Here is a 13,918-nt window from a genome sequence, read left to right as displayed (position 1 = left end):
GGCCCCTAACGGGGGTCAGCCTGTCCGTTGAAGCTTTCGGGCCTGGACTTCTCCTCTTCAGCTATGAAGTTCCTGATTGCACCTTCTTCCAGTAGGCAGCTTGTATCATCCACACTGAAGATCTGTTAAGTGTAGCCACACTCATTAATTTCTCTTAGCTAGACATTCTCGATTACTTGCTGCAGCTTCTACATCAGCACTTACTGCCTGACCTTGCACTTTTATGTTACGGAGATGGTTTCTTTCTTTAAACCTCATGAACAACCTCTGCGAGCTTCCAACTTTTCTTATGCAGCTTCCCCACATCTCTCGGCCATCACAGAATTGAAGAGAGTTAGGGCCCTGCTCTAAATATCAGGCTTTGGCTTAAGGAAGTGTGGCTGATTTTATCTCCTGTCCAGACCACTAAAACTTTCCCCATGTCAGCAATGAGGCGGTTTGGTTGGTTGGTTGGTTTTTATCATTCGTGTGTTCACTGGAGTAGAAGCACTTTTAATTTCCTTCAAGAACTTTTCCTTCCATTCACAACCTGCTGACTGTGCAAGAAGCCTAGCTTATGGCCCATCTTGGCTTGCGATATGCCCTCCTCACTGAGCTTAATCATCTCTAGCTTCTGAGTCAAAGTGAGAGACGTGTGATTCTTCCTGGCACTTGAACGAGAGTTACTTGGCTTAATTTCAGTACTGTTGTCTCAGGAGTAGGGAGGCTGGAGGAGAGAGAGATCGGGAAACAGCCAGATGGTGGAGTCATCAGAACACACAGAACATTTATGGATTAAGTTTGCCACACCCTTACACGGGTGCGGTTTGGGGCACCTGAAACCATTATAAGAGTAGCACCAAAGATCACTGATCACCAGAACAAACGTAACCAACAAAAACCTTTCAAATACACAAAAATTATCAAAATAGGACACACACACAAAGTAAGCAAATGCTAATTGGAAAATGAAGCTGGGTTGCCACAAGCCTTCTATTTGTAGAAAACTTACCTGCAGAGTATAGTAACGTGAGGTGCAGTGAGGTAGGCTGGTGCAAAATTCCTAAAGCCTTTCCCAGGACCTGGGCGGGGGCCTGACCAAGTTACATGAAACTCAAGCTTCTGGGCCCGCCTCTAGGTTTAGGTGAATCTTCTACCGACACCATATTTTTCATTGCTTTCATTTCCAAGTCAACTCCCTGCCCTGCCCCAATCCCTGCTCAAGTCCAAAGTTGAGTTTAGGATCATGACGAAGTACAATAGACTTAATGTCTGTGTCTCTCCAAAATTCATACTTTGAAACCTAATCCCCAGTGGCGTGGTATACTAGGAGGTGGGGCCTTTGCTTGGAGAGGTGATTAGCTCGTGAGGCAGGGCCTTCATGAAGGGGAGTAGGACCCTTAGAAGAGAGACCCCGGGATCTCTGTCAACCCTCTGTCCTCCAGGTGAGGCCACAACCACAAGTCTGCAGCCTGCAACCTGGAACAGGTCCCTCACTGGAACCAACCGTGCAGGCACCTTGATCTGGGACTGACTCCAAGCCTCCAGAAATGTGAGAAACACGTCTGTGGTTTATAAGCCAGTCTGCGGTACCTTGTGAACACACTGTCCATCCTCATAACCTTATTACTAATCTCTAGCTTTGGAATTTAAATACCTCATAGATTTTCAAATAAACGCAAAACATGAGATAATTCACTTTATATGTTTTCATTTTTATCTGATATAAAAATTCAATTTGTGGTTCTGATACGACCTATCTAACCTGATGAAGGAATGCGTCAATCACTTTCAGGTCTGAATTTTTTTCCCTTTTCCAGGCCTGATAACCATACGCTATCATCAGTGGAAACAGGTACATTCATGAGAGCTTTCATTTTGGACTAAAATTTAAAATCTACAAGAAGTGGGTTACTCTTCGTGTTTCTGATTTGTAAGGCTAAGATTTACTATTTCACCGTGAAATGCATAAATGTACCTATTACACAAATTTAAATTTAACTCTTAAAAACTATGTAATAGTAGAACATCAACATTTTCTGGATAGGTGAAAGCTTTTATATTACATTTTTATTTTGCAAGAAAATAAATTATACAACTTAAAAAATAAAATCCAAAAATTAAGCAGTTCATCAAAATATTTCAGCCTACTGCATACAGAAACTGCTACCATTTAAAATTGTACAGCATTATCATCTCAGTATGTAGTGGCACACATTCAAAATCGTATATACCATACGAAGATAGATTACAACTTAGGAACGCAAATTTGTTCAACACTCCAGACGACATATATAGTGTAGATGACAGGAAAGCTCTCGTGTAATGTTTATTTCACAAACATGACCTTGGAAGAGTTTATAAGATAGCATCCCAGTCATTTACATGAAAATAGAAAAACCAGCTTGAGTTTAAGATAGCAAATCTTTCTGGAAAACTAGCAAATCTTTCACCCAAATTGAATTTCGAAAATTTGCCCTGTGAGCAGGGCTAATGACATCCTACTGCAAAGAATGCAAAATACTTTTTAATTACTCTGGTCATATTTTGTATTAAATTCAATAAAAAGTAAAAACAAGGAAGCTAACATTTCATTTTTGGAAATTTCAACATTTATGCACAAAATAAGAGTAAGAGACTTAAATGAACAGGTTGACAATGCAGGGACCCCTCCAATAAGTGTAAAAATTGGAAGACTTCATAATTTATTTCAAGATCCTCATTAAATCATTGGAACACTAATGTTCTAATATTTATCTCATTGTAAGCATTAAAATGAGATTGTAGCATTAAAAGATAAAGCATTAAAATGAGCATTATCTTTTACTTTGTAACTTTTGCTTCGTGTCCCGGACTCCGGCAACGGGAGACGACGAAGGTTCACACTGGCCAGAAGGCTCCATCTTCCCACGAGAAACGGAGTGTTCTGCCTTAGTTGACCTCTGGCTCGCCTCCACTGCCCCACCCCAGGCCCCAGTGGCGGCCTGGACCCCTCTCCCTGGACTCTGTCAGGTTTCGCCCCTGCTCAGGCAGCACGACTTTTAAGTGCAATCGGAGAACAGGGGCTGGATAAAGAATGCTAACTGTGATTCTGTACCTCTAGCAAGTGCCTCACAATCTTTTTGTCAGATTCTTTTTTGTTAATTAGCAAACCTACCGTCCAGACATATTTAAAGAAAACTTAACAATGGTATAGGCACCTCGTCAACTAAATTGTTTTCATAAACACCAAAAAGTAGTTAAATTTTGTATACATAACAGAAAAAAATGGTAACTGTAAGTCTACAGTATTTGCTGCTGTTCAATTTCCCAAAATACAATTAGGACATAATTCGCTATTAAAAAATTTATAAAATTGAATAGAAAACTTTGCTATGGATTTAGTTACCCACTTTTGCACTAAATTTTCCATTATAAATCAAAACATCATGACTCTCAAATGACCAAAAGATGAGAAATTCCAAAAATGTTCTAAGAACAATTATGGTTTGAAGCAACAAATCTTAAACTTTAAAAAATGGCCTGTAATTTCCCCTTCAACTGTTCTCCCCCGTGGGCGTTCTCCTACTGGATAAGCACATATGCTCCTCAGAGTGTTACATTAAATGTAAGGGCCACAATTATTACAAAATTATTGTTTTCTAAATTTCAAATGTACCCATTGTTCACCGTCCTCTCATTCAGTTTATTCTCCCCAACACACTTCGTGTAACACCTGACATGTGCTGCCCTAGAGCTGGGCATAAGATTTTAAATTAGAAACAAAATCCTAATTTTCTAGGAGTTTCGGAACAGGCATTTGAACATCACCAGCGACACCTTAGATGTTGTAAATTTGCTCTCCGTCCCAGCAGCAGACAGCTCACGATGCTTTCTGGAGTGGGGGGGGGGGGGGGGGGGACGGGGACAGACTCGCTGTGACGCTCCTGAGAGCACTCTGCGTAGTACTGTCACTGTCTACCTCTCGGAGCTCAGCTCTCTGCTTCCTACTACTTCCAAAGTCATAGGTTTAAAATAATACTTAATATCAAACAAGATACAAACGAATTTGCGAGAAAACTTGGAACGTGCAGCATAACGAATAAAAATCCATGTGGGAGCCACTCTTTCCCAACGGGGAATCGTCTGTCCCATCTCGGTTGCCCGCGTCCTCACATCCCGAGCTCCGCATTACTCTGGATATTCAGTTCCCAGCAAACCAGTCAGTTGCTACTTTGGATTGACGGAACATTTTAAAAACATTTATTTTTAAAATATATAAATATATATGTACATATATTTGGCAAGTTTACTGCTCATATTAAGACCGCAACAATCTGCTTATGCTTTTCAGGCCTTAGGCTGTGGTTTTGCTATTCCTCCTAGGTAACGGACACTCACTACTCTTTAAAACAGAACGTCTTCCTTTCCAGAAACCTGAGGCTATAAATCCCTTATCATCAGAGTTTAAAATTCCAAAACATTTCTATGCTGCAGATCAAGTGATCAGTTATGTAACCGTACTAATAGGACAGGAGGAGACTTCTGCCTTGTTTTTAGTAAATTTGGATATAATCAATTAGGCATAATAAATATTAGATAAATATTAAGTGTGTTATTGAACACACTTAATATGTTTGTTTTGCGATTTTTTCTCTCTGCAATTTAAATGACCTGTCTCCATACATTTTCTTAAACGGTTGAAACAACAAAGTAATATAAGCTTTACTTTTTCAAAACAAGCTGTCCAGCCATAGCAGATTTTAAAACTCCTTATTTAACAACAAACAACTAAACTAGCAGTCTCCTGCTTAAAAAGAAAGCCAACATTTGTAAGTTGGAAAAATCTCGTATCATTTTCAGGTCACCATTAAGTCCAGTTATTATACTGAAGCAGGGCGTGAACAAATAATGTGATGCTATTAAATACTTATCTCCTCACCTACATCTGTCCCCCCCACCCCGCAGTGTCGTGTACACCAGCTCCCTCTTTTGATCAAAAGAAACCAAGAGTGCTATTTCTAGTTTTAATTGCATTAAAAAAACCAAAACATAACAGCATTATTCAGTGCACGAATATCTGAAGATCCTTCCTTGTGCAAGTACATTTTTTGTCAGAGAGGAAAAAAAAAAAGAGGAAAAAAGCAATTAAGAACCCCGCCCTCACCCTTCCCAACTATTTCTTCCGATGGGTATAAATCAAATTTTCTGTGAAAAGTTCATAATGGGCTCTTCATGAATGCAAGTTTCTCCACAAAACAGCATGCTGTTACCGAGTGTGCAACATGAAGGGATGCCATCATGCTAACTAACGTGACTGGCAAAATATAGTTGTTTTGTCAGGTAAGGCAGAGATTTTAATAGTTATGTAATCAAAGTCCAAATAAACCTTTCTCCAGCACAAACTGTTACAACTTTCTGCCCAAGCACTCTGCAATTTGGGTTCTAATGTTGTCCATGATATTCAAAATTATGCCATATATATGAAAGTGTTGATATCGGATTCATCTCTTCTGATGTATTTGTGCTCTATTAGCCATTCTATTTGCTCTTTTATCATTTTCTTTTGTGGCAAAAACATGTTTTTCAAAATTTCTACTAGTTCAGTCTGCAGCTGAGCATTGCTAATTTTCTTTCTCATCTTCATTATTTGTATGATAGCTTCCTAAAAGAAAAAGAAAAATGAAAAATCATTAATATATTACATTTTAGGTAAACCAACAAAAAATGACTTTTTTATGTATTTCATCCTCTTTCCAACATCCACCCCAATGATCAATCACTAGCAGATAAGTCTTGAGACCAGCGGCTTTTACTTAACAAAGTAAATCTGATGATAAAGATTTTGACAAATGAGGAAAAGCAAAATAACCTAGAACCTCTCTGCGGAAAACCACACCGAATGTTCTGGAGTACTCCCAATACTTTTTTCCACATCATGCACATGTTAACAATTTATCTTGCTTGTGAACACAGTATGTACATAATTTGGCATGGTGTTAACCATCACTTAAGAAAGAGCAAATCCCTTACTCCTTTTCCATCATATTCAGAGTTAATTCTTTGTATAGTAGCAAATGCCAGCTGGTGTCTATTTTTAAAAATCAAACATTACTACTCTTTATATATTTATCAGATTAATAAATTATATTTGCTATAGTCTATTGATTCAATTACTTTGACTTCTTACAGGAGTAAGCACTGTTCATCTAAGTCAATTTTGTAAGTATTTCCTTGACGATTTAATTACTATTAAGCTTATAACAGAGATAATCAGAAAATGATTAAGTGTTCTTTTCTCTTTTGCTTTTCCAGGATAATCTCTGTCCTTAGCAAACCAAAGGCATCTATCTACCTTGGTGGAGATTAGAGTTTGCTAAAAAAGGAAATGTGAGAACAGAAAATTAGGTGTGTGTGTATATATATACACACATATATATATACACGCATACATATACACATATATATACATATATATGTATATGTGTATATACACATATATATATGTTTTAAGTTTGTTTATTTATCTTGAGAGAGAGGATGTGCATGGAAGGGGCAGAGAGAAAGGGAGACACAGAATCCCAAGCAGGCTCTGTGCTGTCAGCGTGGAGCCCAATGCAGGGTTTGAACCCACAAACCGCGAGATCATGACCTGAACTGAAATTAAGAGCCAGATGCGTAACCAACAGAGCCCCCAAGGAGCCCCGGTAATATCTGCTTTTAACATTCAAAGAGGTGTTTTGCTGCAAAGCAGTAATAGGCTTGGTGGCCAGGAGCTGTCCCCTATGGAGGGAGACTTAAGGATCCCTCCCCTGTCATTAGGAGAGGGAGGGAACTCCTCCCATTATCAGTGCGACAGGATGCCAGACTCTGGACTGCAGGGCTTGCATCAAGGGTCCCGAGGGAAAGGGGGAAAAGGGGAAGTCTTCAGGCACGTGAAGATCACAGGAGCCAGGGAGGAGGAACAAATGTAAATGTCTCCAGTCCGCCCTCCTCCCAGCTCTGGTGGAGGAGAGGAAGGTAGGCTGTGTGAGAGAAGTGGAAAGGAGAACCGCACAGGGGCTCCAGCCTCGGGTCTGCACTTACTGTCTGCCGAAGACGGCATGATGTGGTATGAAGAGCTCACTGCGGAACCCCTCTCAGTCCCCACACGATGTGGACAGGGTCTAGAGCCAACAGACCCGCAGGGGCAGGGCCGTCAGGGCCAGGGGAGAGGAATCTCGCAGCAGCAGCTGATCATGACAGTGTGCCGGGCAGGCCAAGGGGCCACACCGAAGATGCGGCAGAGTCTCAGAGAGTTTAAGAGCTCAGTTAAGAACGGAGGGCAGGCAGTCAGAGCAGGGAAGGGGCCAGGAGGCCCTTACCAACCGGGAAAAGAAGCCCCAGCTCCTGTGCTACGGCCAGCAGCAGCAGAGAGCCACAGAAAGTCAAACTCCCACAGGTGACAGGTAAAGCACCCCACAGATGTCAAGAGCAAGAACCCAGGACACTGTCACAATGATGTGACGATCCCTTCACTGTCACTACAAGGTCACGTGGATTCCTTTCACCCTCCGTCCATCCCGATGCCATGTGGGAAACAACAAAGAGCGAGGATGGGTAGGTCAGGGTCAGGGAGAAATGAGAAAGGCTGAGCATTACGTCAGGGACAGCCTGGATTACGGGACTGCACATAATCACCCATCTGTTTCGGACAAAACAGAAAAACTGAATTAAAAAAAAATTTTTTTTTAAATGTTTGTTTATTTTTGAGACAGAGACAGAGCGTGAACAGGGGAGTGGCAGAGAGAGAGTGGGAGACACAGAATCGGAAGCAGGCTCCAGGCTCTGAGCTGTCAGCACAGAGCCCGATGTGGGACCCGAACCCACGAACTGTGAGATCATGACCTGAGCTGAGGTTGGACGCTCAACCGACCGAGCCACTCAGGCGCCCCTCTGCACATCTTATGGAAGGACTATACTTGCCATCCCGTCACACAGCTCAACTGAAATCCATCTGGAATTTATCCTGGTCTAGCCATACACCAGGACTATATCCAAATTTTTCACCCCAAACGTAAAACTCTCTAAAATCTCTTACTGAATAATCCGTTCCCTTTCACAGCCCATGGAAATTATTTCCTTTATGGTAAAGTTCATCTATACTTACATAGTAGGTTCACTTCTGAGTTAGTTTCCTCAACTAATCTGCCTGTCATACTGTTTTCTTTTTGCAGATATTTTACTAAGTTGTAACACTTGGCAAGTTCCACTAACACCTTATTCTTACCTTTTTTTAAGGATCACAAACACTCATTTATATTCTTTGTCATAAAACTGAGAATCAATTTGTCCATTCATTTTTTTTAACGTTTATTTATTTTTGAGGGAGAGAGAGACAGAGTGCAAGCAGGGGAGGGGCAGAGAGAGGGAGACACAGAATCTGAAGCAGGCTCCACGTTCTGAGCTGTCAGCAGAACCTGACGTGGGATTTAAGCCCATGAGCCAGGGCCAAAGTCAGACGCTTAACCAACTGAGCCACCCAGGCGCCCCTCACGTCCATTCATTTTTGAGAGAGAAGAGTGTGAGCCATGGAGGGACGGAGAGGGGGAAAGAGGATCCAAAGCAGGCTCCAGGCTCCATACTGACAACAGAGAGCCCAAAGTGGGGCTCACGCTCACGAACCGCGAGATCATGACCTGAGCTAAAGTCAGATACTTAACCGACTGAGCCACCCAGACAACCCCCTAGCTGAACTTTTATCATGGACAAAATTGACTCCTTAAGTAACTGAGCCTTGTCACTGAAAAATGTGGTATTCCATGGTGAGCCAAAAAAGGCAAAACCAGGTGATGGGACAGGAGTCCGGTTGGAGGGGGGGCTGGCTGCAGTAACACAAACGCTGTGTATCTTAGGTGATGGTCCCCAGGTACGTACACTTATCCAAACTCAACGACAACTAAACTGTGAAATGTACATTGTAGCATATGTAAATTACACCTCAATATAAAGTTTTAGTAAAAAAAAAAAAAAAAAAAAAAGAGCAACATCTTCTACTTATTCAAATCTCCTTCTGAACCCCCTAGGGATGGCCACCCTCTTCACACAGGCTGTCAACACGACTCATTAAAAAAGTGCCTATGGGGTCTATGCTTTCATTTTTCTCTTAAGCTTTTGAAATTTACATGTTTATTGCTAAACAGAAAAGCAACCCACTTTTATTCCTTTCTCTCCGCTACTTTATCATATTGTATGCTGTGTAAGTAATGAAAAATGTTCATCTTTCCTCTTTTCATTTTTTACTGAATTGGCCAGCAGTTTCAAATAATATTCAATAAAAATAGTGCAAGTGGGATCACTTGGTTGTAATAAGAATACTCCTAAAGTTAGAATGGACACATATCAGTCTGCAAAAGGCACTCTTCATATGTTCAGAAGGATCACAATCTTAGCTTTAAAATGTTTGCTGGCTCAGTCTGCGGGCTATTCTAGATCTTGGGGATATGAGCTGAAGCCCCACGTTGGCGTGGAGAGTTCTAAAAATAAATAAATAAAACTTAAAAGAAAACTTTTTTAAAGTATTCCCTCATTTCACACTACAATGAAATTATAAGACTTACGTAAGAATTTGAATACTTCAATCCTAGAATTGTAACTTATTGCTGACACACAGTTAATCAGTCATGGTCAAAGGCAGACACAACCTAAAACCAAGGTTTTGCCCAACAAATACAATCTACCGGTGGGGAGGGGAGGAGGGGAGGAGGGGAGGTGGCACCCGGGTGGCTCAGTTGGTTAAGGGTCCGGATCGTCATTTTGGCTCAGATCGTGACCTTGCAGTCGTGGGATCGAGCCCTGTGTAGGGCTCTGCACTGTAAGCATGGAGCCTGCTTGGGATTCTCTCTCTGCTCCTCCCGTACTTGCACTCTCTCTCTCTCAAAATAATAAACATTAAAAAAAACAAAAAAAATCTACCAGAGGCCACCAAGACATACAGACATCTCTTGCAGCAGCTAAGATAAGGTCAGCAATACAATTTTTAAGTTCCAGTAAAGTGAAAATTAGTTCTTCGTTACAGGTGGAATACCTACTACATGCTTTAAAAAAATTTTTTTTTTAATTTTTTTTTCAACGCTTTTTATTTATTTTTGGGACAGAGAGAGACAGAGCATGAACGGGGGAGGGGCAGAGAGAGAGGGAGACACAGAATCGGAAACAGGCTCCAGGCTCCGAGCCATCAGCCCAGAGCCTGACGCGGGGCTCGAACTCACGGACCGCGAGATCGTGACCTGGCTGAAGTCGGACGCTTAACCGACTGCGCCACCCAGGCGCCCCTAAAAATTTTTTTAAACATCTGAAGATAAAGAGAAAAATTTCCCAAACCAATACTGCACTGTGTAGTCACTGAAATTTAAATAACAAATAAATACCAAAAAAATGCAATTTTTTTCAAAACGTAGACATTCTGTCTTAACGTCACAAACCTGGGTTCTCAGTATTCGTAGCTGAACTATCCCTTCATTCTCCTCTTCTCGCATCCTTTCCGTAGTGAGCTGCAAGCGTCCAATCAAGTTGATTTTACCTCTTTTCTGAACTTTTGCATTTTTTCTATAAAAAACATTGAATCAAATATTTTACAGTGGAAAGCCTTTTAAACATATTACAGCAACAATGTCTGAGAAAAAAGATATAGAAATTTTCTGAAGACTACTATACTAGAACTGTTCAAAGGAAAAGTTACCAATAATCAACAGATAGCTTTAAAATGAACCATAGGATTTCCCCCAAACACAACAAAGGTTCAGTTAATAAAATATGGGTGACAACATGCCCTGTAATAACAAAGCTAATGTAATTTACATTGCCACGAGAGAGCTGAGATGGTTGGAAATATATGGGCTGTTATTCAGCATTATCATCTAAATGGATCTTAAGGAGAAAAAGTGATTTGTGTGAATAGAGCTTCTTCAGAGTGCAAAAGGATGCTTAAAGATGAAAAGCAGTATCATCAGATACCAAAATGTACCCATGAAAAACACGTAAACAAGTGAACATCTCCAGTCCTCAGTATGTTTAATGAACAACTAAATGGCAGAAACCTGGAGCGATGTCAGTGTACATATGTCTTAAAAGTAACGTAAGGAAAACAACCATTTTGCTAACAATAAAACACCAGAGTCAAACAAGGCATTTTTATTTTACATCAACCAACATCAGCCTTACATTAAACTGAACTCCTGGTTCACCGAGAAGAGGGTGCCTTCTGTAAAGTCTTTGGGTGAGTTGACTTGAGGTTCATACAATAAAACTTGCCGCTTGAGCTTTGGGAAAGCTACTAAAGACTATGAAGAAGAAAGAGAAAACAATTACCATCTATAAATGGTATGAAATACCAAGATCAGTTCTCCAACATGGCTAACAAAATCACAACCAACTTCTGCCTGGTGCCTCGACCGGTCCAACACTGTGAACGTATGGCGAGGAAAGGACAAGGAGGGGGGCAGCTCACGAGGAGGGAAGCACTAAATGATCCCTTCACAGGAAGACAGAGACTGCAGGGATCGGTCATACACGAGCTCAACAAAACCAACTTGCCACTGACACACCAGCTATTTCTCTCTAGACAATTATTTATTCTGGAACTTCTAAGAGGTCTATGGAGTAGGGGTAACATGCAGCTATGAGCAGGAGACTAATGAGTACATTTTACAAGCCCCTGAAAAGACCAAAGTTTCCTAATTCTTGCATTTTTGGTCATAAAATCTTTGAACACATTCTTAGTATGAAATTTCTGGTCATATTCCTCACAGGTAAGATTTAAATACCAACTCAATCTTTCTCTCCACCCTGCCCCCCTGCTTTTTTAAGTTTATTTATTTATTTTTGAGAGAGAGCGAGCAAGCACGAGTAAGGGAGGGGCAGAGAAGGAATCCCAAGCGGGCTCCATGGTGCCAGTGCAGCCCGACGTGGGGCTCAAACTCATGAACCATGAAATCGTGACCTGAGCCGAGATCAAGAGTCAGGTGCTCAACAGACTGAACCACCCATGCACCTCAACTCTCCATTTTTTCCCCCTGTTTCATTATCTTGGTAACTTGCTTATTTTCAATTTCTTTTTTTTACCATGAATACCTCATTTATGTATTAACACCTCATTAGCGTTTTTTTTTTCTTGGTTAAAGGTCATTTGCAGAGTGTTATGAATTCATAAATTTATGATAAGCAAGCCATCAAATATTTCCTGCTATGTAACTGGATACACTTTAAAAACAAAAAAACGTGAAACAAACCCATAAAGTCCTTCTAAGCTCAGCGTCAGGCAGTTCAGTTGCAAGTTTTAGATTTTCAAAGCTGATTTTCTCTCTGGGTCTTTGGTTCCATGCAAACAACACAGCCAGCTGAAATGTTGTTACCTCCAGATCATATTGCCCTACTTCATTCTTAAATGTTATCTGCAAGAGAGAAAGTAATATAAAGGTAAGAATCTCTTCAGGATGATTACCACCTCCCTGCTAGAATACTCTCCTTACGTGAGATTATCCACGGAAAAGACTGGCAGTTGTCTTCCAATATATATTTTTCCTTTCCTACACAGTAGTAACAATTTTAACAGACCTTAATGACCGCCCAGAATAAAGGCTCATCTTCCAGCTTTCAAGGAGCGAAATGTTGTCTTGTGACTAGTTCTGCCCAATGAGAGGTGAGTGGAAATGATGGGGGAAACTTCTAGAAGTTGCTTCTAAAGTAAGGAATACTTTCATCTTTCCCTTCCTGTTGGGCTGGAAGACAGCCACAGTGGGCATCACACTGGATTCTGCAGACAAGAGCGATACCTTAAGCATGGTGATACAACCAGAAGCTAAGTCCCTAACAACTTCCTGGGCTAGATCCACTGCACGTGTTCAAACTTTTACACGGGAGAGAAACAAAGATCTATCTTGTTTAATCAACTCTTACTTGGAGTCCTGGTACTTTCAGTCAAACCAATATCTGAACTAACACACCATCTACTTACAATTCCATTTGACATGAGATGATGCCAATGTAATTTTCTACCACTATGATTTTTTTTGTAGAATTCTTCTACTTCAGGTATCAAATCCTCCAGTTCAGTAGGAAGGGAGACAAAGACTTTCTCAGAGCTTCTTGACCATGCACCAGCATTCAGAATTTTTATATTAACCGAATCAGCTATAAGTAGGAATATCAGGAAATATGAAGTAAATAATCTTGAAAATGGATAAAATTCAAAAGAAATTAAATATGTACATACTGGATAAACTTTGGTGAAAACTAAAACCCTAAAGATTTAAAGGTGCCTTTAAAAAAAAAAAAGGGATTAGAGGGGCGCCTGCCTGCCTCAGTCAGTCAGGGGAGCATGGGACTCGACCTCAGGGTCGTGAGTATGAGCCCCATGTTGAGTGCGGAGATTATTTAAATAAAAATAAAACTTAAAAAAAAAAAAAGTTACTCTCTTCATGTGACTGGATCTGAAACCTGTAAAACTCAGGCAAGTGAGTAGTGGCTATTAAAAATAATACATACATACATATAGATACATACATAAAAATAAAGATTACGAATCTAAATTGTTAAATTCTGTTTTGCCAGATGTCTTCAAGGAATGTGGACTTTGTAACATCTTTGTACCTATTACTACTAAGGTTAATTCTAATTTACTGGAAAACAAAGATATTCTCTTTAAGAAAGCCTATATACATAATATATGTAATTATAAAATAATACCTGGTAAAGCCAATTTGTTATTTTTGTGCATTTCCTTAAAAGCTTGGTTCAAATCTTCAGACACTTTTATGTCCTGAAACATTCTGGCAAGCTTATTTACATAATCTGCGGGCATACCAACTTCCTATGAAAAGCAAAGACAAAAGAGGTAATGAACAATAATATATAGAAGCTTTAATATAAAATTAAATTTATTTATTAGAATATTCATAGTCTACTATCTATTAAATTTGAT

At 40.2% G+C, this 13,918-nt stretch overlaps 1 protein-coding gene across 1 annotated transcript in view; it reads right to left on the bottom strand.

Moving 5' to 3' along the window:
• Positions 1–2,029: 2,029 nt before the first annotated feature.
• The window catches only part of CUL5 (cullin 5), a 97,585-nt gene continuing 85,696 nt past the window's right edge, over positions 2,030–13,918 (bottom strand). The window contains exons 14-19 of the mRNA XM_030331635.1: positions 13,684–13,807; positions 12,953–13,128; positions 12,228–12,389; positions 11,161–11,279; positions 10,422–10,545; positions 2,030–5,623 (exon numbers count right to left, since the gene is read on the bottom strand). Coding sequence (XP_030187495.1) covers positions 5,429–5,623; positions 10,422–10,545; positions 11,161–11,279; positions 12,228–12,389; positions 12,953–13,128; positions 13,684–13,807 — 900 coding nt within the window. The 3' untranslated portion in view covers positions 2,030–5,428. The remainder of the gene's footprint in view (positions 5,624–10,421; positions 10,546–11,160; positions 11,280–12,227; positions 12,390–12,952; positions 13,129–13,683; positions 13,808–13,918) is intronic.

This window comes from Lynx canadensis, chromosome D1 (genome assembly GCF_007474595.2).
Source record: "Lynx canadensis isolate LIC74 chromosome D1, mLynCan4.pri.v2, whole genome shotgun sequence".
Classification (NCBI taxonomy): Eukaryota; Metazoa; Chordata; class Mammalia; order Carnivora; family Felidae; genus Lynx; species Lynx canadensis.
This window is presented reverse-complemented; position numbering and strand designations above follow the sequence as displayed.